General features: G+C 41.2%; 1 protein-coding gene across 1 annotated transcript in view; it reads right to left on the reverse strand.

Moving 5' to 3' along the window:
- Positions 1-213: 213 nt before the first annotated feature.
- The window catches only part of foxo3b (forkhead box O3b), a 94664-nt gene continuing 67354 nt past the window's right edge, over positions 214-27523 (reverse strand). Inside the window, exons 2-3 of the mRNA XM_041187498.1 lie at positions 3965-5390; positions 214-484 (exon numbers count right to left, since the gene is read on the reverse strand). Coding sequence (XP_041043432.1) covers positions 3990-5390 — 1401 coding nt within the window. The 3' untranslated portion in view covers positions 214-484; positions 3965-3989. The remainder of the gene's footprint in view (positions 485-3964; positions 5391-27523) is intronic.

Below are 27523 nucleotides of genomic sequence, written 5' to 3' on the forward strand. Positions count from 1 at the left end.
AATAAGTCTTCTGGCATTCTGACGATGCCAATTTGTCTTGGTTCATTCTGTCAGTACATATGTTCATTTTCTCATCAATATTCATGCCTTTGATAGCACTGTCCATCAGTCCCATTCCATCAACACTTCAATGATAGCTATACAATGGAGGCCAAGGGCAGATGCCGATATCAGACATAAAATACCAAAACTTAAAATATGCACCTACCCGTACCAACCAACAATTTATACAGGGCTAAGATAATGGGACACAGGAAACTATACAGCTTAAACAATAGGATTTCACTTTTAAACAGTTCAGGGTTCATTTTAACTGTAGTTCGTATTCTTCTGGTTTATGTCTTTCATGTTGGTTGAGATGCAATTCCCAGAATTGACCCCACTGCAGGCAAAAAGTTAGATTTACAGCTGTCAAATAAACTTGCTATAATCCAATTCATATCATCTTGACAGCAGATTTGGCAAAAGTCTTCAGGTCACTAACCTATAGAAGGAGGAAAAAAGGAGAATGATAATAAAAGCTCTTAATTTCTTATCTTTCAGATTCTCCAAACATTCATAACCCACCTTCAGATAACACAGCCAATGCTCCCTGTGGACTGTGTAACAACCCAAATGTCCCCAATACAGCTGTGCACAATTTGGTACCTATAAGTTACCAGGCAGAAAAATTTAAAAAGGATCATGCGCATAAATCACCTGTGCACTCCAAATGCTGATGGCAATATGCCAAGTAATTTATTTTAGAATGATCAGAGAACTTTCAGACAAGCAAGCTACTACAAACATCCAAAACTTTCTTTTGATTACTGTGAAGGAACCAGTGTTCTCCCTATTGAATAGAGATAATTTAGATTTTGCTATCAATAGAAAGTAAATACTACACAAGCTTAACTACAAAATTAGTGTATGGCTTTATTTATATAGAATGCTTTGGTTATAGGCAAAGTACCCTTTTTTGGAGTGCGCAGGCGATTTATGCACATTGCCCTTTTAAATTTTTCTGCCCGGTAACTGAAAGGTGCCAAATTGTGCTTTGCCTGCAAGGGGACACAAAACCTAGACAACATTCAGGCTTGACTGATAAGTGGCATTTAAGCCACACGGGCCAGGCAATAACCATCTCCAACAAGAGATAGTCAAACCATCTGCTCTTGTTCAAAAGCAGTGCCTTCACCGAATCTTCTACCAACATCCTGGGGGCCACCAGTGATCAGAAACCTAACTGGATCGCCATATAAATATTGTGGCTACCAGAGTAGGTCACATGCCCAATTCACAGAAGTGATTTTTCTTTAAACAGCACACACGAGAAAGCACATAAGGACCATAGTTAAAAGAGGGTCAGCCTGAAAATAACTTAAAAATTCAACGACTTATTTATTTTCACTGATCACAGCTGGTGTCAGGAGGATAGCAGTGTTCCAGCAGCAGAGGGCTTCACTTTAGACTGCTGACTTAGACTTTGGACTGTTGATAAAAAAAAAGTTGAGGAGTCACTGGGAAATTGAGGGGAACAAACAAGTACAAAATTGAATTTTCTTTTAGGAATTAAATGATTCAGAGCCAAAAGCAGTTTAGTTCTTAATTTGTAAACGGAGAAGGCACACACTGAATCATTCATTGCATTTTCTCTTTCAGAAATTCAGCATGAGAGTTTTGCCTTTATTATTACTTTTAAAATATTTGGCTGCAAATACACAAACCACCAATTCCACTAGAAATTAAGGTACACTTTAAGCTGGTCTTGTTTACACTGATCTTGAAACGTGGATTGTCAGTGGAGTCTCCAATGACACACATCATCAAAATAAAAGATGTCATGAGCCATTTATAGGAAGACATAGTCCTCTACATTTCTGTGGGACCTTTTTAGTTCTCTGGAGACTGAAATCAGCAATTTGTCTTCCTATGATTGAGAGGGGATGCCAAGAACTATCTTCGAAAACATTCTTTGCAATTCAATGTCTTAATTTTGATGACAGATTGATTTTGTAAGTAAGACTCGAAATAATTTAGAAAATTTTAGAAACTTAAAGTGATATATTCTCAAAACTGAAATCTAATTCCCAACTTGTAACTTGAATAGATCAAATATTGGACATTATTTTCAACATGAAAATTTATGTCTTCTCTACTGCATGACATTTTTCTATTGTCAGGTAAGCCGCTTCTTCCTTGGGGACACATGTCAATAAAAGATCCACAAATTTATCCATTTTTTATTGCTACTCTGTGAATGTAGCAAGTCTTTATTCACCACCACTGAGAATACTGCTGGGATGGAAGAAACTTTTAAAGCTTGATAACAGTGCTACATTTTGCATTTAAAAAGAATGACAGAACAAATAAGCACAGACCCATTTGTTTAATTTCAATTGTGTAAAAAAAACAATAGTAAAGGATTATCTTACATGAAACGTACAAGCACACAGGAGTCAACAAATTCTGAAGGCAAGATTCTAACTAACCTTCTTTATTTTTAAGGAACTATCAGGTAAATTGTGGGAAGTGTGGTATACCTAGGTGTCCAAAAGGCCATGCTCTTGTAAGTAATCAATTTATCAGTGAAACTAATGATGCAACCAGCAGGCCAAATTGGAAATTCTTCACAGCCCAATCAATCGGATAATGACAACAAAATCTCTTCTGGACAGTAAGATAGCTTTCGGGGCATAGGGCCAGCGCTGCAAATCCTACAATTTAATACTGGAGGTTTCTCAAAGTGTCTAATAGTTTGCAATAGCTAACAATCATTAACAAGTGGGAAAGGGAAGGGGAAAAGAGAGATCCAAATCCAGGATCGAATCTCAACGTACCAGCCCAGATTTTGTAGCAGTAGTGTCAGCATTCTGACATTAAAACCAAAAACTATCAGTATTTGCAGTCATGCTCCACTGAAACTATTAGCAACTTCTGGACTCTGCACATGCACAGAATGGCATGTAAATCCAGAAGTTAATGACAGTGATTCTATCCTCCTCAAGGGTGCACTGCTGAGGACCCTCAGGGTTGCAATCAGTAAGAAATCTACACACCGACAGAACCTTCCACTCTTGTACTTTAGCTTCATTGTAAAAGCCCCTGAAAGTGGTAAACCTTGCTGAATGAAGCGTAAATAGCATACTAACTTCATAATTACTGGTAAAAACGAATAGTCCTGAAAGGTTATTATATTTATGGAATGTCAAGTTTCTCCATTATGATTGAAAAAAGCCTACATTTGTAAACTAAAAGAGTTTATTTTTATTTTAGCTTTTTGATAATCCATTTACTTCACTCACTGTAATTTTAAGGAATTCAATGTGTTTAACTTCCCAGTTTGCTGTCTGTGAGAATAGTTCAAATTGTCTGACTGCTTACCCTGTTTGCTGACATCACGGCTACTGCACACTTCAAGATTCCCTTGACTTGGTACCAAATTTAAACTGCCATCAGGAAAGGGGAAGTCCACAGCACAAGAGATCACTAGATCTTTGTGGGCAGTTTTCTTAGGGATCAGTGGCAGGTGCTGTTGCTTCACTGTTGACTGCGAAATATGGGCCAATGACTGATGTTTACAGACACCATACAAAGTTACCAACCAATGATGCCAGACTTAAGAGCCCTGCCCATCCATTACTACCATAAGACTATTTTCCTAAAGCACTGATGCTTCCCCCATCCAAACTTTGGGTCCATCAGCCCTGCTTGTTTCCCCTCAAAAAACTTCAAACTTCCAATCTGGTTTGGCCAGCTCTGCTCCCAAAAGAGCTCTAGCCAATATTAAAATTAATAAGCTTCATTTAAATCTTCAGGCCTCATATGGATTCACTCTGCTGCTTTTTTTTAAATTCACATTTGTTGGGCCATAAGCATAGCCTCCTGTTTACTGGTCTAGTACATTCATTAAAAACTCAGACACCAAAAGTCAGTATATACCCAAAATACGGATTTCCTAATACAGATACTATACTTTACTGACCTGCTTCCACCATTGTAAGGCAATTTCAACCTGGAACCCAGCTCTGTGTTGATGTTTGTTTAGCACCAGTGAAGGTTCCCACATTCAGGTTCACAACATTCTGAGCAGATATGAGTGAATCAAAGTTAAAGTCTAACCCATCTGCATCCATGAGCTCATTGCGAATGATGGATTCCACATCACAGTCTAAACTTCCATTGAACATATCCAAGTCCAGATCACTGGGGAACTTGTCTTGACCCATAGCAGGAAGGATCATGCTACCAGGATATAAGGGAGGGCCAGAGAATGTATCGGACAATCCTATTTGCATAGATTGATTGGCAGATGATTGAAGCTGGTGCTTACTGGAGATTGTGTTGGAGTCTGTTGGTAAAGCTACATGATTCATGGAGTTTGACAAGGCACTATCGCCACTAAGTGCGGAACTCTGAGGTGGAGACTGGCGATGTAACGGATTATGATTTGCCAGATTGGATTGGGCAGGAAAGGATGACATCATTGGATCATTATGAAGCATCAGATTTCTATGTGAATTTTGTAAAGATACTGCAGAGCTTGCCTGAGACATCAGAGGATCTGTCTGAGTCATCATGACATCACTGTGACTTAGAGAATCAGAGGCAAGCAGATCTTGCAAAGTTTGGCTGCCAAAACGAGAAATAGAAGAAAAAGTAGCTTGCTTGTTTTCCTGAATGGTTTGCATGGGAGTCTGTCGCAAAGCATTCAAAGCAGGTGGTCCAAATATGGAATTGCTGAAACTGTTTGGGGAACTTAAACCAGAACTCTTTGAGCCATACGTAAAACTTGAGCTCCTTTGCATGAGGCCCCCAGGTGATGACTGCTGAGCCGGGGTTAAGCTAATATTGTCCAGTAAATCATCCATCAGATGTTCTGTCAATCCATCATTCAGGTTCATGGTCCCAGCCATGTCAGTCAACCGAGGCAGTTCAACAGTACATGGCTTACTTGCAGTGGGGGAAACACTGGATGGACTAGAGTACAACATGGGAGACAGTGGAGCCGCATCATCATCTTGAACATTGTCAAGTTCAGGATTGGCTATTATAGGAGAAAGCCGGCCACTCAAGGTACTGGCATTTGAGTTTGTACGTGAACGAAAGTCTGTCCATGCATCAAATTCATCGCTACTGCGGGATGTTGGGCTACCAGGCCATTTTGTGTGTTGCGATGGGCTTTCAGCATTAATTTCTTGTGCAGCTTGCAGAGCTGCCTTTTTTTTTGCTGCTCTTCCCCTACTTTTTGCATATTTGTTGCTATTGTCCATGGAAACAGCACGTCGTCGTGGAGACTTCCCACCTTTTCCACCATCTGGATTGATCATCCACCAAGAACTTTTGCCTGTACCTTCATTTTGTACCCTGATAAATCTGCTGTGCAGTGAAAGGTTGTGGCGGATTGAATTCTGAAAAGGGAAAATAAAAAAATATTACTTGCACACCACCAAGGCAGAAGTATGATGAAAAGATATATTTTTTAAAATAAAGCTTACAACTGTATATTCTTGGTAAAAAGGAAATAGATTATGGATTAACTTATGCTAATTTAAATGAATGGTTTCTTTAGCACAAAGTATTATAATAATTAAGGGTTTATCTGGGAGAAAGTTTTGTACATTTAACATTACTTTTCTTAACATGTACCATTGCATTTTCTCTGTGCTTTCCAGGTGCCAGTGACGTATTATAAAATATATCACACAATCATGTGGCTTAAGATGAGATGGGGAAGAAAGTAACAAGGATTAAAAGAAGTGAAAGCTGAACAATAATGCTAAAGTTAGAAATTAACAAAAGCTTGGTCAAAATATAAACTTTTGAGGCAAGTTTCTCCAAAAGTTAGAGGCAGTGTGGTTGGGGGTGGGAGTCCCAGGGTAGGGCTACAGCAACCAACGGTTTGACCAGGAACTGCAGTATTTGGTCTTTCAGAAGGCATTTGATGAGGTTCCAGTAATTAGGTGACTAGGTAAAACAAGAATGCATGGAGTTGCAAGTAACCTCGTGAAAAAGGCATAGAGGCAGGGGACAAAGAGCTTTTTTCTTGGGCGGGATGTGCTAAGGGGCGTACTTGAGAGATCTGTACTGGGGCTATAATTTTTCACCATATATTTTAATTATTTATATGCACGAAGAAGTAGAGCTGTATATCCACAACTGCAGATAACAAAAAAGTTAGGAGCACATTAGATAATGTTGATGGGAGCAGGAAGTTCAAAAGGACAAATTGATCAAGTGTCAAAAACCATGGCAGATGGAGGTCATATAGAGAGGGTCTATTTTGGATTTAAGGAATATAAACAGAGATATTTCCTTAGTGGGGAATAATTAGGAGCAGAGATTTAAGTGATTATCTACACAAAAAGTTAATGCACGGGTACAAAAAAAGCAATTAAAAAATAACAGAATATTGTTCTTTATTGCAAGGAGGCTGAAATTCAATAGCTAGGAAGTGAGAGAGCACTGGTCAGGCCCCATTTGGAATATGTATCCAGTTGAGGATATTGAGCCATAGAAAAGAATCAGCACACTTTGGAAGGTATACAGTGCAGGTTTACAAGAACATCACTAGGGCTTAATCCATTAAATTACGAGGACAAGGTGCAAAAACTTGATTTGAATTTTATGCTTTGGTTGAAGGGTGAGTTGATCAGTGCGTTTAAAATAACAGAAAGGATTCAATAAAGCATATATATAGGTAAATTATTATGGTGGGGGGAGAACAGAAGAAAGTTTAATCTTAAAATTACAACTATGCCATTTAAGAGTGAAATTAGGAAGCACTTTTTCACGGAAAAGGCCATAGAAATCTGGAATCCTCTCCCTTACAAGGTTGTGGTTGCTGGATCAGTTAAAATTTACAACCGATATTGCTAGATTTTTATTTGTAAGGGTATCAATGTCTGAAACATGATTTGGGTGTCACTAGTTAGGCCAGAATTTATTGTCCATCCCTAATTGCCCTTGAGTGAGCTGCCTCTTGAACCGCTGTAGTCCATGTGGTGTAGGCACACCCACAACTCTGTAGGGAGTTCCAGGGTTTTGACTCAGTGACATTGAAGGAACGGTGATATAATTCCAAGGACGATGTGTGGCTTGGGGGTGTAGGGTGGGGGCATCTGCTGCCCTTGTCCTTCTACATGGTAGATTTAGAAGGTGCTGTTGAAGGAGCCTTGGTGAATAGCTGCAGTGCATCTTGTAGATGGTACACACTGCATGTCAGTGGTCTTCGCAGGAATGAATGTTGAAGGCGGTGGATGGGTTGCCAATCAAGCAGGCTGCTTTATCTTGGATGGTGTCAAGCTTCTTGAGTTTGTTGGAGCTGCACTCATCCAGGCAAGTGGAGTTTTCCAGCACACTCCTAACTTGTGCCTTGTAGATGGTGGGCAGATTTTGGGGAATCAGCAGCTGCAGAATTCCCAGCCTCTGCTTTTGTAGCCATAGTATTCACATGGTTGGTCCAGTTCAACTTCTGGTCAATGGTACCCACCACCTCCACTCCATTATGTTGATAGTGGGGAATTCAGCAATGGTGATGCCACTGAATGTCAAGGGGAGATGGTCAGATTCTCTCTTGTTGGAGATAGTAATTGCTTGGCACTTAAGTGGCAAGTAACATTTGCACCACACATCAGCCCAAGCCTGAATGTTGCCCAGGTCTTGCTGCATATAGACACCGACTGCTTCAGTATCTGAGGAATTGCGAATGATGTTGAACATTGTGCAATCATCAGCGAACATCCTCAATTCTGACCTTCCCTCCATGATCAGGTCATTGATGAAGCAGCTGAAGATCACTGGCCCTAGGACACTACCCAGAGGAACTCCTGCAGCGATGTCCTGGGACTGAGATGACTGACCTCCAACAACCACAACCATCTTCATTTGTGCTAGGTATTAATCCAACCAGTGGAGAGTTTTCCCCCCAATTCCCATTGACTTCAGTTTTACTTGGGCTCCTTGATGCCACATGCAGTCAAATGCTGCCTTGATGTCAAGGGCAGTCAGTCTCACCTCATCACTGGAGTTCAGCTCTTTAGTCCATGCTCGGACCAAGGCTGTAAGGAGATCAAGGGCTGAGCAACCCTGGCGGAACCCAAAATGAGGTTATTGCCGAGTTAAGTGCTGCTTGGTAGCACTACATTACATGATAGGCCTGAGGGGCCGAGTCACCCACTCTAGTTCCTACAAAAGGATAGCAGAGAGTTAAGAGAATCAAAAGGTGTGCAAAAGTATATATGGCTGGAGGAAGTAGTATATATACAATAAGGAAAGGTTAGAGTTGATAAGGATTTTCAATTCAATGTACTGAAGGCAATGTAGATCAAAGAGGACAAGAATGATGGATGAGCAAACTAAGATTGTGAGCAACTAAATTTTGAACAATTTGCATATTTACATCTACAAAGTGTAGAAGATGGGAGGCCATTTGACTCTGCAGAAATCAACACTGGTGTAGTGAGTGTTGCACATTCAACCTTACACAGAATCCTTTTAAGATAGACAGGAAAGTAGGATGTGAACAGAACATAAGGAGGCTACAAAGGGATGCAGTTAAGTAAATGGGCAAAAATCTGGCAAATGGAGCATGATATAGGAAAATGTGAAACTGTCCATTTTGGCAAAATGAATGAAAAAAGCATATTAGCGAAATGGAGAGAGATTGCAGAGCTCAGATGCAGAAGGATCTGGGTGGCCTTGTGCATGAATCCGAAAAGATTGGTATGCAGGTACAGCAAGTAATTAGGAAAGCTAATAGAATGTTATCGTTTATTGTAAGGGGAATTAATACAAAAGTAGAGAGGTTATTTTCAGTTACATCTGGAGTATTGTATACAGTATTGGTCTCCTTATTTATAGGATGTAAATGTTTTGGAAAGAGTTCAGAGAAGGTTCACTAGACCAATACCTGGGTCGTCTTATAAGGAAAGATTAAACAGGCTAGGCTTGTATCTGCTGGAGGTTAGAAAAGAAAGAGGCAACTTGACTGAAATATACAAAGATCCTGAGGGGTCTTGCCAAGGTGTATGTGGACAGGATGTTTCCTCTTGTGGAAGAATCTAGAACTCGGGGTCACTTATTGAAAATAGGGGTCACCCATTTAAGACAGACGAGGAGAAATGTTTTCAGCGGGTTGAGTGGCTTTGGAACTTACTTTCACTGCCTTTGGAACTTATTTCCACTGCCTTTTGAGGAAGAGTCTTTGAATATTTTTAAGGCAGAGCTAGATAGATTCTTGATAAGCAAGGGTGTGAAAGGGGGTAGGTGGGAATGTGGAGTTGAGGTTACAATCAGATCAGCCATGATCTTATTAAAATAGTAGAGCAGGCTCGAGGGGCCAAGTGGCCTACTCCTGCGAATTCAGTATTTTCAGATGTGCACACTTGTTATTGTGGGCATGGGAAAAAACGGCTGCACAGAATTAGCTTATTTATTTCTTCTTTAGACATTTCACATTAGACATTTGTATCCTCCTCTTTCTTGCCCAATATCCCCATTCCAATGTAAAAGCTTAGAAAAGTTTCAATTTACCAATTTTTCCTCATTTAATATTTTTAGAAAATTTAAACCAGCACTCCAGAAAAAAACATTTCTCCCTATCTTTAAGCAGAGGAAGCATCTTGTACTACCCTGACAATGCAGCTTGACCTTGAAAGATCCAAACACATTCCAAAAGGTTAAAGGTGTTCTATCCCACTTTATTCTTCTTTTGAAATCTGGTTTTGCAAACATCCTCCATAAAGCCACCCCGTACCAACTCTTTTGCCTAGAATTAGTGTGATAGTGACAAAACAGAGATGAGAGTCTCAGCTACATCCAATCGGTGCTTGGACTTCACAGGTCAAAATTGTCCAACACAAGCAGGACTGAACCAAATGAGGAGATCGCACAATAGGCAGCTGGCTCAGTGTTGGGAGAACTTCAGCATTTCTAAACCTCCCCGTGGGCTTGGATTCATTGAAGGAGAGCTTTTATAGAATAAAAATTACTGCACTGGAGGCTGCCTTTCAGCCTATCGGATCCTCCACCAAGTCCTTATTGGTACTGAGCTACTCTCCTGTAACTGATCCCTTGATCCCCTAGTCTTCCTTTCTCCTCTGACCACCAGCCCCTCATCTCACCCTTTTCCTCCTCCCACCTGCCCCCAGTCTCCTTTTTCCCTCACCGGTCTGATGTCAATCTCTCCCATCGCCCCAAGCCAAATCCCCCAAATCCCCATCTCCAGTCATCTATTCCGCCACTGCCCTATTTCGTGTCATCTAGCCCTGCTCTATTTCTCTACCACTATCATCCTCAGACACCTGGCAATTAGCCAATTTTGAGTTACGCAGCAAGGGTCTGAACGAACCGGAAGCTCTTCAGTGATAGCCAGTGGTAACATGGAGAAAAGTGGTAGCTGCTGCTATGGGAAATTTAAAACAAGATTTAAATTATACACTTTGGATTCACCTGGCATCGCAACTGAAGTGTGGCAAATCTCCAGCATTTTTTTAAAATTCATTCATGGGGTATGAGCTTTGCTGGCTGGGCCAGCATTTATTGCCCATCCCTAGTTGCCCTTGAGAAGGTGATGGTGAGCTGCCTTCTTGAACCGCTGCAGTCCATGTGGTATAGGTACACCCACAGTGCTGTTAGGAAGGGAGTTCCAGGATTTTGACCCAGCGACAGTGAAGGAACGGTGATATATTTCCAAGTCAGGATGATGAGTGACTTGGAGGGGAACTTCCAGGTGGCAGTGTTCCCATCTATCTGCTGCTCTTGTCCTTCTGGGTGGCAGTGGTCATGGGTTCAGAGGTGCTGTCTAAGGAGCCTTGGTGAATTCCTGCAGTGCATCTTGTAGATAGTACACACTGCTACTGTGCATCGGTGGTGGAGGGAGTGAATGTTTGTGCATGTGGTGCCAATCAAGCAGGCTGCTTTGTCCTGGATGGTGTCCAGCTTCTTCATTGTTGTAGGAGCTGCACTCGTCCAGGCAAGTGGGGAGTATTCCATCACACTCCTGACTTGTGCCCTGTAGATGGTAGGCAGGCTTTGGGGAGTCAGGAAGCGAGTTGCTCGTTGTACGATTCCTAGCCTGAATGAAAGTATGAGGGAGAGTTTGACCATTGAGATCAAAAGGAAAACTCTGCATATAAAATTTTGGATTCTCATAACTAGAGCAACCAAACACAACTTCTACACTAGTCTCATCTACACAGAACCATTGCCGCTATTGGGCTTTCATTTTTTTTTGCTGTAAAAATTACCCTGAAACAGACCTTAATGTGAAACCAATACTGCCAGAATAACCATGCAATGTTTTGTAACAAGAGTGAGCCATTTAGCCTCTCAAGCCTATTCCACCATTCAAAAAGATCAAGACTGATCCACAACCTAACCCCAGATACCTGTCTTCTCCCATATTCCACAATACCCTAGATTCACATTTAAAATGAACAATTAGCCTAGCATCATTTTGCGTGAGAGCTCCAAACTTTTCCAATGCTTTTTTTTTGAGTGAAAATATTTTCTAATTCCATTCCTAGAGTGTCTGGCTCTAATTTCCAATCTATGACCATAACTCTACAGTCCTTACCTATCAGTGAAAATAGGTTCTATCTACCCTATCCATTCCTCGTAATTTCTTGAAAACGATCAAATCCCACCCCCCCACCCCCTCACCCTTAGCCTTCTATGTTTCAGGGGTTACACCCTAGTTTGTGTAATCTCTCCTCAACTGAATGCTTAGAGTCCAGGTATAGTTCTTTTAAAGCTACGTTATCTCCCTCCAAAGTCAGTATCGTCCTTCTCAAGGTGTGGAAGACAGGACTGCTCTCAGTATTCCAGGTCTAAGCAAGGTTTTGCATAGCTGAAGCATGACTTATACCCAGTGTATTCCAGTTGTCTAGATATAAAGGCCAGCATCCCATTAGTTTTTTTGATAATTTTTGATACTGATTCATGACATTTTAACGATCTATGTAGCTGGACCCCCAAGTCTCGTTGGACTCCTACCATTCGAGCTCTTCACCATTTAGAAAACATCATGTTCTTTCCTTTTTAGGGCCAAAGTGAATACCTCACATTTGCCTACATTGCTACAGTTATGCCTCCTTTGCTTAATCTATCAATATCTTTGTAATTTTATATTTCCATCTATACTGCTTATGTTGCCACCTATCTTTGTGTCATAAACAAATTTGGATACATGCTTTTCTATTTTTATCATCCAAATTGTTCAGGAAGAGTGAATAGTTGAGGCCCCAAAGATCCTTGTGGAACACCACTAGTCACATCCTGCCAACTAGAGTACCTGCCCATTATCCCTACTCTTCATCTCTAGCCAATCATATTTCCAGCTATGTCAATGATTTGCCTTCAATTCCATGAGCTTCATTCAACTTTAGTCAACAGTCTTTTAAGAGGGACTTTATCTGAAACTTATGCTACAGAATCACTTCAAGATGATTCCCTAGGATTTCAGTCCTTTTATTATTCTAATATTGGATATATTTTTAAAAACAGAGGCAGGGAACTCTATGTACAAGGTTTGAAAAAATGAATACCCGAATAAATTTTGGAACGCTATCAACAAACTCCATTACCAATTTGCATGGACAACTTAAGTATAGCGTGCCAAAGGTCAGGCACTACTTCCAGGGTTTTTGATGGTAACTAGCACTACAACACTTCTGTTGGTGGTAACTATACCACAGTATAAAGAGAATATTACTACATATGTGTATTATCAGGGGTTCAGACAAAAAGTTATGTCAAATGCGCATTGTTAAACAGTAGTAGCCAATGGTCAACTATAAGACTAAGTTACAAAAAAAAACAACTTTCCAAATTTCTATTGTCACTGGAAAGGTTCAAGCCTAAAATACGAAAAATAATTTTAACAGCTCATCTACATTTCCTTCAGGCAGCCGTTGCCTCAGATCCCAACATTGACGAGTACCCTCACAAACACCACAGATGCACAAAGAAACATGGGTTTCATTCTGAGGTTTGGCGGTTGGGGGGGTGGGGGGGACAAATTCGATTAGGACAGATATTGGGTGTAGGGATCACGACGTGAGATTACATTGCGCTTGGTCCCATTGAAGCAGGCAGCATGCAAACCGTGATGCCTGCTCACAAACTGATGGTAGCAAGCAGCCCAGAGCGAAACCCGCTGCTGATTGACTACACAGTCAACTGGGTGTGTGGTGAGCATGATGCAAACCTAGCCTGCACTTCTTAAAGACAGCCCTCCCCTCTTCAAAGGGAGTTGAAATCCAGCCAAAGCAGCTGCTGGAAAAGTGTCAGGAAAGCTTTGGTGGAAGGGGACAAGTAGTGAAGCATGAGAGTGTGCGTGCGAGAGAGCTCCCAGCTTCTCAGATACAGGGCCTTAGGGATGGAGGATAGCCTAGTTCCACCTCAGCATCATCTGATTTCTGCCGACTCAGTTCATCTGTTGCTAAAAGCCTCATTCGTGCTTTTGTTATGATCTCTGAGACCAGTAATTTTTTAAAAATTAAAAATCCCAGTTATTTAATGAAAGAATGAAGCCACAAGATTCCACAGTTTTAATAAAACAATTGTACCATACAAGAGTCAAAGAAAGCCAACACTAAAGACTATCTTAGGTAACCCCTTATACTCCAAAACCCAGAATCAACATAATTCATGTTTTATGGCCCATTATAAACTACAAATTACATATTAAACGGCAGATATAATTAAGACCGGTCTTACAAAATGGCTCAGCAGTCCACTCAACATTTGTCATCAATCTCAGACACAAGTCCTTCAAAAATCTGCCTTGCTCACAAAGGATTTCAGCTCCTCCTCTTCTGGGATTTCACCTAATCCCCAGCCAACAGAAATACACAACCAGAGTTCCATGGGCACTGCCTATACCAAAAACGGCATATGCCTGCAGAACCTCCTCAACTATGCTTATGACGGTCTGGATGGTGAAGATCCACCAATGTTATCTTCAAGTAACAGAAATAGCTGCAGCAACCGTATATTTGCCTATTCTCAGATTCTGGATCTAACTTCCATCTTCTTCAGCATGCCTGTACTGCACCATTGGAATTATCATCATCAATTGGCCTCTGATGGCTCTGTGCCCTTTTTAATGTTTCAGCCAGTTCCAGATTCCCTAGAAGTGTTGGTTTCCAATTTCAGTTTCAGTCTTAGTTTTCTTAGCAACTGGAAGGGTCTGTTTCCCTTTTCCGTTTGGGTCTGTATCAAAACATACAACCTTTGACACCATAGATTCATCACACCCTCTAGACTTGACTATTTCAATACACTTCTGGCTGGTCTCCCACATCTACTCCCCGTAAAACTGAAGTCATCGAAAACTTTGCCGCCTGTCTTAACCCACACCAAGTCCTGTTCCCTAATCACCTCCTAAATCTGCTGATCTATGTTTGCTTCCGGTCAAGCAAAGTCTTGATCTTAAATTTCCCATCCTAGTTTTCAAATCCCTCCATGGCTTCAGCCTTCCTTATCTCTAATCTCCTCCAGCCCCATAACCCTCTGAGATAAGTGCGCTCCACCAATTTTTGTCTTTTGCGCAATCCCAATTTTAATTGCTCCATTGGTAGAGGTGCATTCATCTGCTTTGGCCCCAAGCTCATCCTACCTACGTCTCTTTGCCTCTCAACCTCACCTTTTTCCTTTAAGACTCTCCTTAAAACTAAACTCCGACCAAAGATTTGGTCATCTGATCCAATAGTTCCTTATGTGGCTTGGTGTTACTTTGTTTTATAGTATCCCTGTGAAGAGTCTTGGAACATTGCAAGATACTGTATAAATAAGTAGTTGTTGAAAGGAGGAGACACATCAAATGTTCACAAGGGGCTAGGAGGCCCCTCAAGGTGCACACTGCGAAGGAAATGTGAGCAGGTGACCAAGGAGGTCAATTCCCAGAGTCTCCCCCACCCGCCCGCCCCACCCCCCCACGCCCCCCCGCCCGCTCCACTCCCACACCCCCTCCCACCCCCCTGCCCCCTCAACCCACCATGCCCCCGCCCCTGCCCCCAAGCCCCACTCCCCAAGGACCTGGCTGCAAAGCCACAAAAGGTTCAAAAGCCTCAGGCAGGTGATCAAGGTCAGTGAATGCATCTTAAAATTACATCTCCAGCACACCACACCAACAACCTTTTATGTTGTTCAAGGCACCAAAGCCCACCACCAACCCACCCCCATTACCTTTCAAAATTCATGCCCTTCATTTAGAGGCTTTGCCCACCCCCTCACATTTATCAATGCTGCCAGCCACAACGAACTCTTCTGGGGAGAGAATTCAGAAATCTGGAGTGCAAAGGGACTTGGGAGTCCTAGTCCAGGATTCTCTTAAGGTTAACTTGCAGGTTGATGTGGTAGTTAGGAAGGCAAAAGCAATGTTGGCATTTATTTTGAGAGGACTAGAATATAAAAGCAGAGATGTGCTGCTGAGGCTTTATAAGGCTCTGGTCAGACCACATTTAGAATATTCTGAACAATTTTGGAATGATGTGCTGGCCCTTGAGAGGGTCCAGAGGAGGTTCACGAGAATGATCCCAGGAATGAAAGGCTTAACGTACGAGGAACGTTTGAGGACTCTGGGTCTATACTTGATGGAGTTTAGAAGGATGAGGGGGGATCTGATTGAAACTTACAGAATACTGAAAGGCCTGGATAGAGTGGACGTGGGCAAGATGTTTCCATTAGTAAGAGAGACTAGGACCCGAGGGCACAGCCTCAGAGTAAAGGGAAGACCTTTTAGGACAGTGATGAGGAGAAACTTCTTTAGCCAGAGAGTGGTGAATCTATGGAATTCATTGCTACAGAAGGCTGTGGAGGCCAGGTCATTGATTGTATTTAAGACTGAGATAGGTTCTTGATTGGTAAGGGGAATCAAAGGTTATAGGGAGAAGGCAGTAGAACGGGGTTGAGAAACATCAGGCATGAGTGAATGCCGGAGCAGACTCGATGAGCCAAATGGCCTAATTTCTGCTCCTATGTCTTATGGTCTCTTACAGAGTAGTATATACCTCCATCGTTACACTAAGAACTGGTTGAAGGCACTGGATATAACAAAGGCTATAGGCCTTGAAAACAACCTGGCTATAGCACTGGAGATTTGTGCTCTAGAACTAGCTGAACCTCTAACCAAACTGTCCAGTACAGCTACACCAATATACTGCCTACAAAAAGGACTAATCCAATCTGATCAATAATCATGCCAGTCAGCCAGCTTTCAATTATCTACCAAGAAATGGAAGGTGTCATCGACAGTGCTATCAAGCGGCACTTACTCACCAATGCTTGGTCTGGTTTGGGTTCCACCAAGGCTACTTGGCTCCAGACCTCATCTCAACCAAATGTTAGGAAATAGAGATAGTTTAAGTAAGTTATATTTGTATTTGTGGGTGTTACAAATGAGTTTTAGCTTTAAAGTTTAAGTTTGATTTTGTATTTCTGTATAAGATCGATCAAGTTGAGTTTTAGTAATCACTTTAAAATCACTGCATTTCTAATGAGTTTTGCTGCTAAGTTAAACAAACAAGAGAAACTGGACTGTTGCTTAGCAACAGGGGCCCAAAGAGGCAGGTCCCTCCCACAGACAAACAAAAGAAAATACAAACAGCAGCTTGATTTGGAAGCTGTTTGAGTTCAGCTGGTTTTGAAGACAGCTGTCAGGAGAGACTGGAGCAAAGGGGACAGATAGCCAGTCCCAAGCTAAAGAAAAGTCCCAATATCCAGGGGAGTGGGAGAGGAGAAAGTCCCAAGCAGACCTTGTAGTTAAAGGATGGACAGGAACCGGGAAAAGGTCCAATTCTGTGGAAGTGGAAGTGAAAGTAAGGAGCAAAAAGGAAGGCTCCAGGCTTCAAGTTTAAAAGAATCAGGTTTAATGTGAGGGGCCAGATGGTCCAAAAAGACAACTGAAGGCCTGTAGCTCTTTTGCTATGGGCATATGAAGCAGTAGCATACTGCTGAAAGCTGGAGTCAGAGAGAGTGAGTGCATGGAAGACAACTTGAATGCATGTGGTAACCAAGGAGAGAGGAACATCAGAAGGAGAGTTTGAAACCCTGGAGGTGAACCCTTACAGGAGGCATTTATGAGAAAGCTTTGGTTTGGGAGAAAATTCAAAAGCAAGTTCTTTGGAGATTGGAAACCCTTACGTGAAAGACAGAGTTCAGTGAGGCCGGTTGGCTCATGGTGTGACAAGCGTCTGGGGGGAGTTGAGGAGAGATCCATAGCATCTGGTTGAGGTGGCACCTGTCACTTGGTTTCAGAGTGTATGTGTCTGACCACCAGTTGCCTGGTTTACATAGACTGTGTGTTTACCGTGGGCATCAGAGTATATATTTTGCAAAGTGTGTCATCCTTACAAATCTGAATACATCTGTAAAGGTATAGCTGTCGGTGCAGGAGTATTGTAATACAGTTCATCTTTTCTTGTTTAAAAGATGCTTTATGCTTTTGTTAAAAGTTCATTAGCTGACTCCGATGACTCTGCTCAGTAGCCCCTCTCCACATTTCTAAACGTGCTAAGAAAAGTTAGGATCTATCAAGTTGAGTTCCACCCTGGCATCAGGCTTGTCCAATGGTAACTTCAGCTGGGGATCATAACACAAACATAAACAAAAAGAGCTAAATTTAAGAGGTGAAATGAGGGAACTCGCGACATCAAGGTAGCACATGACTGTGTGTCATCAAGCTCTAGTATAACTGAAGTCATTGGGAAACAGAGGAAAATTCTTCGCTGACTGGAGTCATATATAGCACAAAGGAAGATGGTTGCGATCATTGGAGGCCAATAATCCTAGCCCGAGGACATCGCTGCAGAAGTTCAAGGCAATATCCTAGGCCCAACCATCTTCAGCTGTTTCATCAATGAACTTCAATCACAAGGTCAGAAGTGGGGATGTGCGATCATTGCCCAATGTTCAGTACGATTCGCAACTCCTTAGATACTGAAGGAGTCTGTGCCTGCATGCAGTAAGACCTGGATAATATTTAGCCTTGGGCTGCTAAGTAGCAATTACATTTGTGTCACACCAGTGCCAGGCAATGGCCATCTCCAAGAAGAGAGTATCTAACAATCACCCCTTGGCATGCAACAGCATTATCATTGAATGTCTGCCATCAACATCCCGGGAGGTTACCACTGGCCAGAAACTAAACTGGACCAGCCATATAAATACTGTGGCTACAAGAGCGGGTCAGAGGCTGGGAATCCTGTAACGAGTAGCTCATCTCCTGACTCCCCAAGCCTGTCCACCAACTACAAGGGACAAGTTAAGAGTGTGATGGAATACTGTCCGCTTGCCTGGATAAGTGCAGCTCCAACAACACTCAAGAAGCTTGACACCATCCAGGACAAAGCAGTCTGCTTGACTGGCACCCCATCTACCAAAGTAAACATTCACTCACTCCACACGGTTGCACAGCAGCAACAGTGTGTACGATATACAAGGTGCGTTGCAATAACTTGCCTTCAACAGCACCTTTCAAACCTGCAATTTTTACCATCGAGAAGAACAAGGGAAACAAATGCATAGACAAGCACACACCATCCTGACATGGAAACATACTGTTTCTTCAATGACATTGGGCCAAAAACCTCAAACTTTTTCGCAAACAACATTGTCAGTGTACCTACACTAATTGAACTGCAGCAGTTCAAGATGACTCAGCACTATCTTCTCAAGGGCAATAAGAGATTGGCAATAAATGCTGGCCTTGCCAGCATGGGACTTACATCCCATGAATGAACAGGAAAAAAGCTATTCATCCATAACAGGTATATTACCAAAACATATTGCAACACATATTGCAGGATAAGATCAGGCATAACTACAGAGAGCAGCAGAGAACCAGTGGGGGATAGGCTGCATGCACCTCTTGAGCCTTTAGAGGAAACTGTGCTTCACATCATGGGACCACCTGTGACTAAGGCTGTTGTATCCAGTGTTGATGAGATGACAATGACGATGATAGATCCCCATCTTATGCCCCTTCTCAAATCCCATTTAACCCTCATCTTGCTATCTGGCATGAAGCGCAAGTTGCAGATGGTGTGACCATGGACCTCACACCTTCTGCATTTTTGCCACATGACCTTCCACGTACCAATTCACTATAAAGGCCAAGAGCAATGCCAGGTCTCTGATGAAGCAGTCACAACATCTGACATTTTCAGCCACCAACTCAAACTGGCACAGTGCACACCTTAGGAGGTAGTACAGCGACATAATCAGGTCAAGGCAGGTCACCAAGCAGTACTGGGCTACAGCAAAGCTGGGGAAATGACAACCAGATTCCCAGGGGATCAGGTCTCAGGTAAATTCTGTTGCAGGGGATCCAGGTAAGGACTTTGATGTGGTGAACAGAATGCAGAGGGGCATGCTCACAGAGATGCTTGGTGCATTGGTTGTCTTGCCACAGTGCCTCCTGTGACTGTCAAGCAGCATGGGGATACCTGGTTCCAAATTGGCATAAGGTTTTGTGCAATTTGCAGCCCAACTTTTCCAGTGAGGAAATGGTAGCCAAAGACATGATAGCACTTCTGCACTTAGTTGTGACGCAGCTGGTGTCCCAGGTTCCATTGCAGCACAGGCAGAATTCACTCAATGACTCCTGCAATCTGAGATCAAGAGACCCATGCATGCTCAGATTGTCATTATAGCTGCAATACCAGTGCTCAAAAGGGACACGTAGACTCAAAGCAGTCCAACTATCTGGGCTCTAGCAGATTACTAGGATTACTGGGGCACTGACTGTGGCCAGTGATTCCATTATGCACAAACCTCCTGTCCTCTCGCAAGAAGATGGCATTCTTACTCTCACCACTGCCATTCCACTACTGCCCTGATGCTCTTTAGCCAGCCAGCCCAGAATGCCACTGCAAAGATGGTGTAGTCCAATGCTGTGCACACAAAGCCCAGAGCTGCTCGAGGTCATCCTATAAGACCACTTGTAGCCTCCCCACTGAAAGTCAACAGCCTTCCAGCAGTCATGCTACAGGCTATTAGGTAGCACTTTGCAGGAGCATTAGACCAAGCAAGCACCCTCAAGACAAGCACTGAGAAAATGTACCAGCATGATTAATTCAGTTCCGGATTATTAAGAGCTTTGCTGGATAAAGATGTTATGGAATTTTTGGGGGTGACTTTCATTTCAGGATTTTGGACAAGAGGATGCTGTTATGGTATGTAGCAGATCGATTGAAAGATAGGGAATTGCAGAGCAGTAGTGGTGTGGGGATGAACCCTCAGGGGAACCAAAGTCTACTCTATCTGCTCTTGGGTAAACCAACCAGAATGAAGGGGTCCTGAATGAACATGGAGCAGGAGTAGGCCATTCAGCCCCTCAAGCTTGCTTCGCCATTTAATAAGATCATGGCTGATCTGATAGTAACCTCAAATCTGCATCCCGCTTACCCCTGATAACCTATCACCAAGGTCCCTCTGCATCTCAGAGCTCTCCAATCTCTCACCATTTAGATATGCTTCTCCTTTATTGTTCCTGCAAAAATGGACAATTTCACATTTTCCCACCAGATACTCCACCTATCAGAACTTAGCCCATTCACTTAACCTACCTATCTCTGTTTGTAGCCTCCTTATTTCCTCTTCACAAATTACTTTCCTACTTATCTTTGTCATCAGCAAATTTGGCAACCATCCCATCCACCCCTTCATCCAAGTTATTTATATAAATTGTAAACAGTGGAGGTCCTTCCCAGAATCTAGGGAGTTTCGGAAAATTAAAACCAATGCATCAACTATCTCGCTAGCCACTTCTTTTAAGACCCTAGGATGAAGCCCATCAGGACCCAGGCACTTGTCAGCCCACAGCTCCAACAATTTACTCAGTACCATTTATTTCTCTGGTGATTATAATTTTCCCGAGTTCCTCCCCCAACTCCCATTCCCTGATTCATAGCTGCTTCTGGGATGTTACTTGTATCCTCCATAGTGAAAACTGATACAAAATACCTGTTCATCTGCCATCTCCTTGTTTTCCATTATCAATTCTCCAGACTCACTTTCTATAGAACCAATGCTCACTTTGTTAACTCGTTTCTTTTTAAAATATTTAGAAACTCTTACTATCTGTTTTTAACTTTCTGACGAGCTTTCCCTCGCACTCTAATTTTTCCTTCCTTATTAATCTTTTAGTCATCCTTTGCTGTTCCTTATATTCTGTCCAAACTTTTGGCCTTCCACCTATCTTCACACAATTATATACTTTTTCTTTACGTTTGATACGATCTTTAACCTTTCTAGTTAGCCACGGATGGTGTGTCCATCTCTTGAATATTTCTTACTCATTGCCTATTCTGTGTATTTTGAAATATCCTCTTAAATGTTTGCCACTGCATCTCTATTGACCTCTTAACCTAATTTGCCAATTCTCTTTAGCCAGTTCTGCTTTCATGCCCTCGTAATTGCCCTTATTTAAGATTAGAAACACAGTCTCGGACCCAGTCATCTCTCCCTCAAACTGAATTTAAAATTCAAGCATATTATGATCGCTGCTACCTAGGGGTGCCTTCACTATGAAATCATTAATCAATCCCATCTCGTTACATAATACCAGGTCTAGTATAACCTGCTCTCTGGTTGGTTCCAGAACATGCTGTTCTAAGAAACTATCCCAAAAACATTCTATGAACTCAAAAAGGTTACCTTGGCCAGTCTACATATAGATTAAAATCTCCCATGATTATCACAATGCCTTTCTGACAAGCTCTCTATTTCTTTCTTTATGCTCCATTCTACCATGTGGTTACTATTAGGGGGCCTGAATACAGCTCCACAAGTGACTTCTTGTGCTAATACTATTAACTAACAGAGCTACCCATCCACCTTTTCCTCACTTCCTGTCATTCCTAAATGTCTTATACCCTTTAACATTCAGGTCCCAATCCATGTTCTCCTGCAGCGATGTCTCTGTAATGGTTTTTATTCGCGAGTGAGGGAGCGAGAGAACACAAAGGACCTGAGAGTTCCAAAACCACAGTCTGTGCACCAATCAGCAGTTGCTGCTGTTCAATGTCATGTTCTGCTTACATTTTGAGTTTCAGGCTTCTGTACCACTGGCAGCAGTTGTGTTATGGAGTGAAATTTTGCAGCTAAGGTATCCATATACCCTTAAATTTAGTTTTTAAATCTGATTTAGGGCTCTAAAATTCCAAGTTCTTGTAACAATTTCCTTTAATCCTCACCATAGTCCTTCTAGACTAAGCCTTCCTGGAGAAAGGGGAGTTCAAGATTGCAACCACAGTTGATTAGTGGCGTTGAATTTGGGGTCAACTATGAAGTGACAGTGCTCGCAACTGACCTCAATGGCCCACAATGATCTAGCAATCCCTGCGGCATGGATTTCCCCTTTCCCGACATCACTGAATTTGGCACCAATTTAAAGGGATCTCCAAATGTGCAGTAAGTGATTAATCAAACTGGGTAAACATCGAATTACATTGAAATTGCCTCACAGGCAGCCCAAGAAATATAAAATGGACTGAATTTTTCTCCTTTAATTAAAATTTAACTGAGCAAAATAAGTGATTGAGACATACACATGATTACGGTAGAAGCTGAAATGTAAGTTCGAACTTAAAATGTGAATTTATCAGAATGGAAAAATTTTACATTCCATAAATATAAATTAGTTTCTAGGGGCCAATGAGGAAGTTCAGCAATATTTCTGAATTTACAGAGTTAAAAAACCCATTTAGACCTCATTCAACAAGTTACAGCTTTGTCAGGGGTTTTTACAAAGGCTTGAGACTAATGGCATAAAAGAATAAGTTTTCGTCAGTTCAGTGATGACTACATGGTTGCAGTTTAGGGAGACTTCAACAGTTCACCCTGTGGGGAAGGACAATTTCACTGTCATTACTACTGCAAAATATGGCTCATTATGTCATGCATACACCATCTAAATTGACCACTTTGAATGAGCAGCTCATGAAGTGGATGCCCACATCTTTTGAAAAGCCTTTAATGCTACCATTTCCCATCTGTTGGGTGATAATTCAAAGTACAGTCATTTCATAAGCTTCCATGTATCAAAGAAATAAAGCTTTGTAATCTGTATGTAAATATAAACAAAAGCATCTTTAACATCTACACAATGCAGAACCCATACTTCAATCCAGATTTGTGAAAAAATTGCAGAATTCCTGGCTGAAAATTGAAATATGATGCAACTTTAGAATGAGATTTTGGACATTGCCCTAGGATCACTTGGTCATATTATATTATGTCTATTTCAAATAGTGATAACCGCATTGTTACTATACATTGATATTAAGACAGTCTGCCAGAAGTGGGTTCAAAAGAAAGTATACGTTGAACTTAAAGTGTTGCATTCTGAAGCAATGAAGGAAACAAGGAATCCTAGATTTCCAAGCTTTACATCTTTGAGCTTGATGTTAGCACACATTTTCCAAGAGAAAAATTCTGGTATAACTACCTATCATACCACTGTGTCCTAAGAAAAAACATTTTTTGGTCAAACATACCCTCTTCCTCTTTGACCAATTTTATGGCCATCTGACCAAATATCTCCTTTGCGGACTGGTCTCATACTTTGTTTTATAATGCTCCTGTGAAGTGCCTTAGGACTTATCAGTATGTTAAAGGCACTAAGTGTAAGTTGTTTTGTTCTTAATAAGAAAAACAAAGGAACTATGCTAAGACAATTCTCCAGCTAAACACCAAACAAATTTTTTGGAGACAAACATATCCCAAAATAATGAAGCTGTTTCCCCTTCAACAGTCATCAATAAAAATAGGTTGGTGGCACACCAAGAAGTTGGCTAAACTTTGAGACACAGCAGGTCTCGACTGAGATAATAAAGCATGTCCAGCATTATTAATCTCATATTAGCCTCAGCAAAATGACTGCTTTTCGTTGAACTCTACTCCATTTTCCTCAATTTCCAAACAAAATCCACACTGCCAGGTTGTTGCGACCATCTTGTTATGGCACAGATAATGATAAATGCTGAGGTGCTCAAATCCCAAAGGGAAACTTGAAACAACTGCCACAACTGTTTTGCAATTTTTAAATTTCAAGATGCATGCCTTGAATTCAGTGGTTATAAGACCATCGAGTCTTATATGTTTCTTACAAAACAAAATTAAACCTTTATTAATAGAAGAAATTATTTTAAGCACATACATAGAGTTACAAATTGAGACTATGATAATTTCTAAATCCCCTAGTTAATCTAACACTCAGTTCCATGTTTGTTAGGGCAACAGTAAGACAGATTTTAACAGATCCAGGCAAAGTAACACGACACATTAAACAGTCAAATTCAAAATGAGTTTTCTTAACTTCAGTTCTTTGTAGACAGCAGCTTGAGACTTAGATGCTGGAAGCTTTTCACATTTGTTAAACCTTAGAATTCCTGCACTTAAACACAGCCTTCTAACCTGTATACATATTTTCCCCTTTGAATGAAAATTCACATTGTTTTGCTATGTCTTTGAGCCTCTCGAATATTAAAAATCTCTCAGTACCAATTTTACCAGTAATCTTTGGGAAAAATAAACACACTGTTTCTTAACTTCTCCTGGCTAGGTGAAACATTTCACCTCCCTCTTCTGAATTCAAACTAGTCTGGTTTACTTAAAAATGCAAAGGTTCCCTTGACACCTTACATTCTAAAACTTCCTCCATGTTTACCTACTTAACATTTCAAATCTAGCTTACCTTCTGATACATTAAAGCCTTCAAACCAGCTGCCTTTAATTCAACTAAGTCACACACACACACAGACATAGACATAGAGACAGACCCCACTATTACTCTTAGAATAAATTCCAATAACATTATGAAAATGATTACATCTTCCTGACAATATTCAATTCTTGAACATTACTCCAGTCCAATATTTGCAGCTGTAAAGCAAGACTCATCTTTAGTTTACCAAGTCTGTAAGAGCAGTTGACATCACCTTTTCAAATGTACGCATTTTTGGGCCAAAAGATAAACATGACCTATATTTCATGTCCCTGCAAATTGCTTGAGAAGTCAACTTTTTTTGTTCTATACAAGTGACACTGAATTATCTTACCCGCAGACTAGCCTTAACCACAAACCAAAGCTTTCTGGCCTAACCAACAGTACCGCTGATATTTGAGCATGTTAATGTACACTCTGTTAGGAGTCCAGAGACCTTATACCCAGACATCCAGTAATTGGTTCCTGCAATTGGTACTTGCTAGCATCTCTTTACGGCAGCTTTGCTAATCTTGACTAGCACTGTTGCCTCAGTAGAAGTATGTTCTGGTGCCAACTTTTTAGACGTATACTGGTTAACTTCTGCAATTAAGAGGATCAGTTTGAGAGGCCATTCCAACCAACTAATAATTTTGCAGAATGCCACATCAGATTAATGGTTACTAATCCAACGAAAGGTTTAGAATACGTCACACACTGCTTGCTCTATTTGGCTGTTTTCTTGAGGGCCCGATACTGGAACAGATTTTGCAGAAAGCAACTACATTCTCTGTAGGAATAGCAATGGAAGAATTTCCAAAGGCAATCAAAACTGCCCCAGGAAATAAAGTTTATGCAAGCGAGTAAAATCTTTTAGAACAAATTTTCATAGTGTGCAGAAAAGTTGATTAAAAATGGAGTCGGTGAAAGGGTTGGTTATCTGTAAAATCCTGATAAGCAAGACCATTACCGGTAATTTTAGATAGACAAAAATAAACAAGGGTACTAATACAAAGGGCATGGGAATGCTTTTAGTCAGCTGTAGTGCACATTTTATTCACTGCTTAGACCTGATGTATTCCCCAAGAACAATATTTAATCCAAATTGTGCACACCAACATTGGCAAAGAAACTATAAAACTCCTTGGTCTTGCCAAAAAATAAGCAAGAGCTGCCAAATTTGTTTTTTTCCTACAATGCATATGTATTGGATGTAGACTGAGGGTGTATTTGGGATATGTCTAAACTATCCTATGTGTTTGGGGTTCTTACTATAAACTCGGACACCAGCTGCAATTAATTCAAACAGAAACAGAAGCTTTTTGTTTTAAAGCAACATATGTTATTAATTTATCATTCTGTAACATAACAAGGAAATCACTTACTTTTAAAAGTAAAAAGTTGTGCAACACCAAGCTATAAAACCTCTGGAAACCTTGTTTTGGAAAAGTTTGTGGTTATGTTAGAATTAGTTGTAGTAAGTTATGCGCTGCTCAAATATTTCACAATACAAGCATTTACACCTATAGCTGTGGCTAATTTTATACGGTTCAAAATGCTGTCTTCAAAGTTTGAAAGAGAATTTATTTATTCACAGTTGTGGTAGCTAATCCAAAAATCACTATCACTATTACTATGACATCCAAATGTAATCCAGTAACACTGATGTATATTTTACAAATCGGATCTGCATAATGATTTTTTTTAGTTCTTTCTTGGGATTTATTGCCCATCTCTAATGTGCAACGGTACAGCCCTAGTGTATATCCAAGGCTAACATAACACAGGGTTGTCATATACTTAGAGATAATGATGACCAGAATTTCTGTAAAGTTTCTGGATTGCTTTCAGTTCTCTTCCATGCCTCCCCACCTATTTTCCATCAGGGATAAACCGCTTGCCCCACAAGAAGCTGTAGGTCACTCTGGGATTTAACTGACTCGAAAACATTGGCAAGCAAGCACTAACTGTCAATAGCACTCCCAACAGCAGGTTCAAGACCCAAATTCATTCAACTGTTCAGTCACTGTACACACAGCATGCAATCAATTAATTGTAAGTTAAAAGGAACAGGGGTGCTTGTACTTCTGCACGAAGTACCCACACTGCGTCAAATACAAACATATGGGCAATGATGAATAGGTAAAGACCCTCTCATCTATCCAGTCTGTCCCATGCAATTGAAATACTATGCACACTTTTCACCTTATCCAAAACTTTGTAATCTGAGAGAGGCAAAAAGCCAGGCTAATTGGAGGGGAAGGGGTGGGGGGTGTGGGAGGAAAACGAAGAAATTCCTCCCCAACCCCATTTTGGCAACCAAACCTAATTCAGATCATTCTGGTTCAGAACTCTCTGCAGTAGCTACATTTTAGTAGTGTCCTAACCAAATCAGGTCTAGTCCTCGCTTGAAAGGATTGAAGGGTTACAGAGGATAGGCGAGAATGTGGCATTAAGGCCACATTCAGATCAGACATGATCTTATTGAAGGAGGCTCGATGCACCAAAAAGCCTACTCCTGCCCTAATTTTTATGATCCAGCAAATGTGCGTTCCAAGTGCCCATTATTCTCTGGGAAAAGACCCACTCCCTGACATCTAACCCAAGGTCTAACCTCATGTAGCTTGAAATTGTGATCCGTCAACTCGAATACAATCTATTCCCTTAATTATTCTTTAAACCTCCTAAGCACTGCTTTCAAAGTATCAATATCACCTACACAGTATTCCAACTGAAGCCACCAGGCTAAGGTCTATACAAGGACCAAACAGCAGGCCCCCATCTGATAATCAGCTGTCCCATTTATGAATTAACACTCTTATCAGTCTAGCT

The sequence above is a fragment of the Carcharodon carcharias genome, chromosome 5, assembly GCF_017639515.1.
Source record: "Carcharodon carcharias isolate sCarCar2 chromosome 5, sCarCar2.pri, whole genome shotgun sequence".
Classification (NCBI taxonomy): Eukaryota; Metazoa; Chordata; class Chondrichthyes; order Lamniformes; family Lamnidae; genus Carcharodon; species Carcharodon carcharias.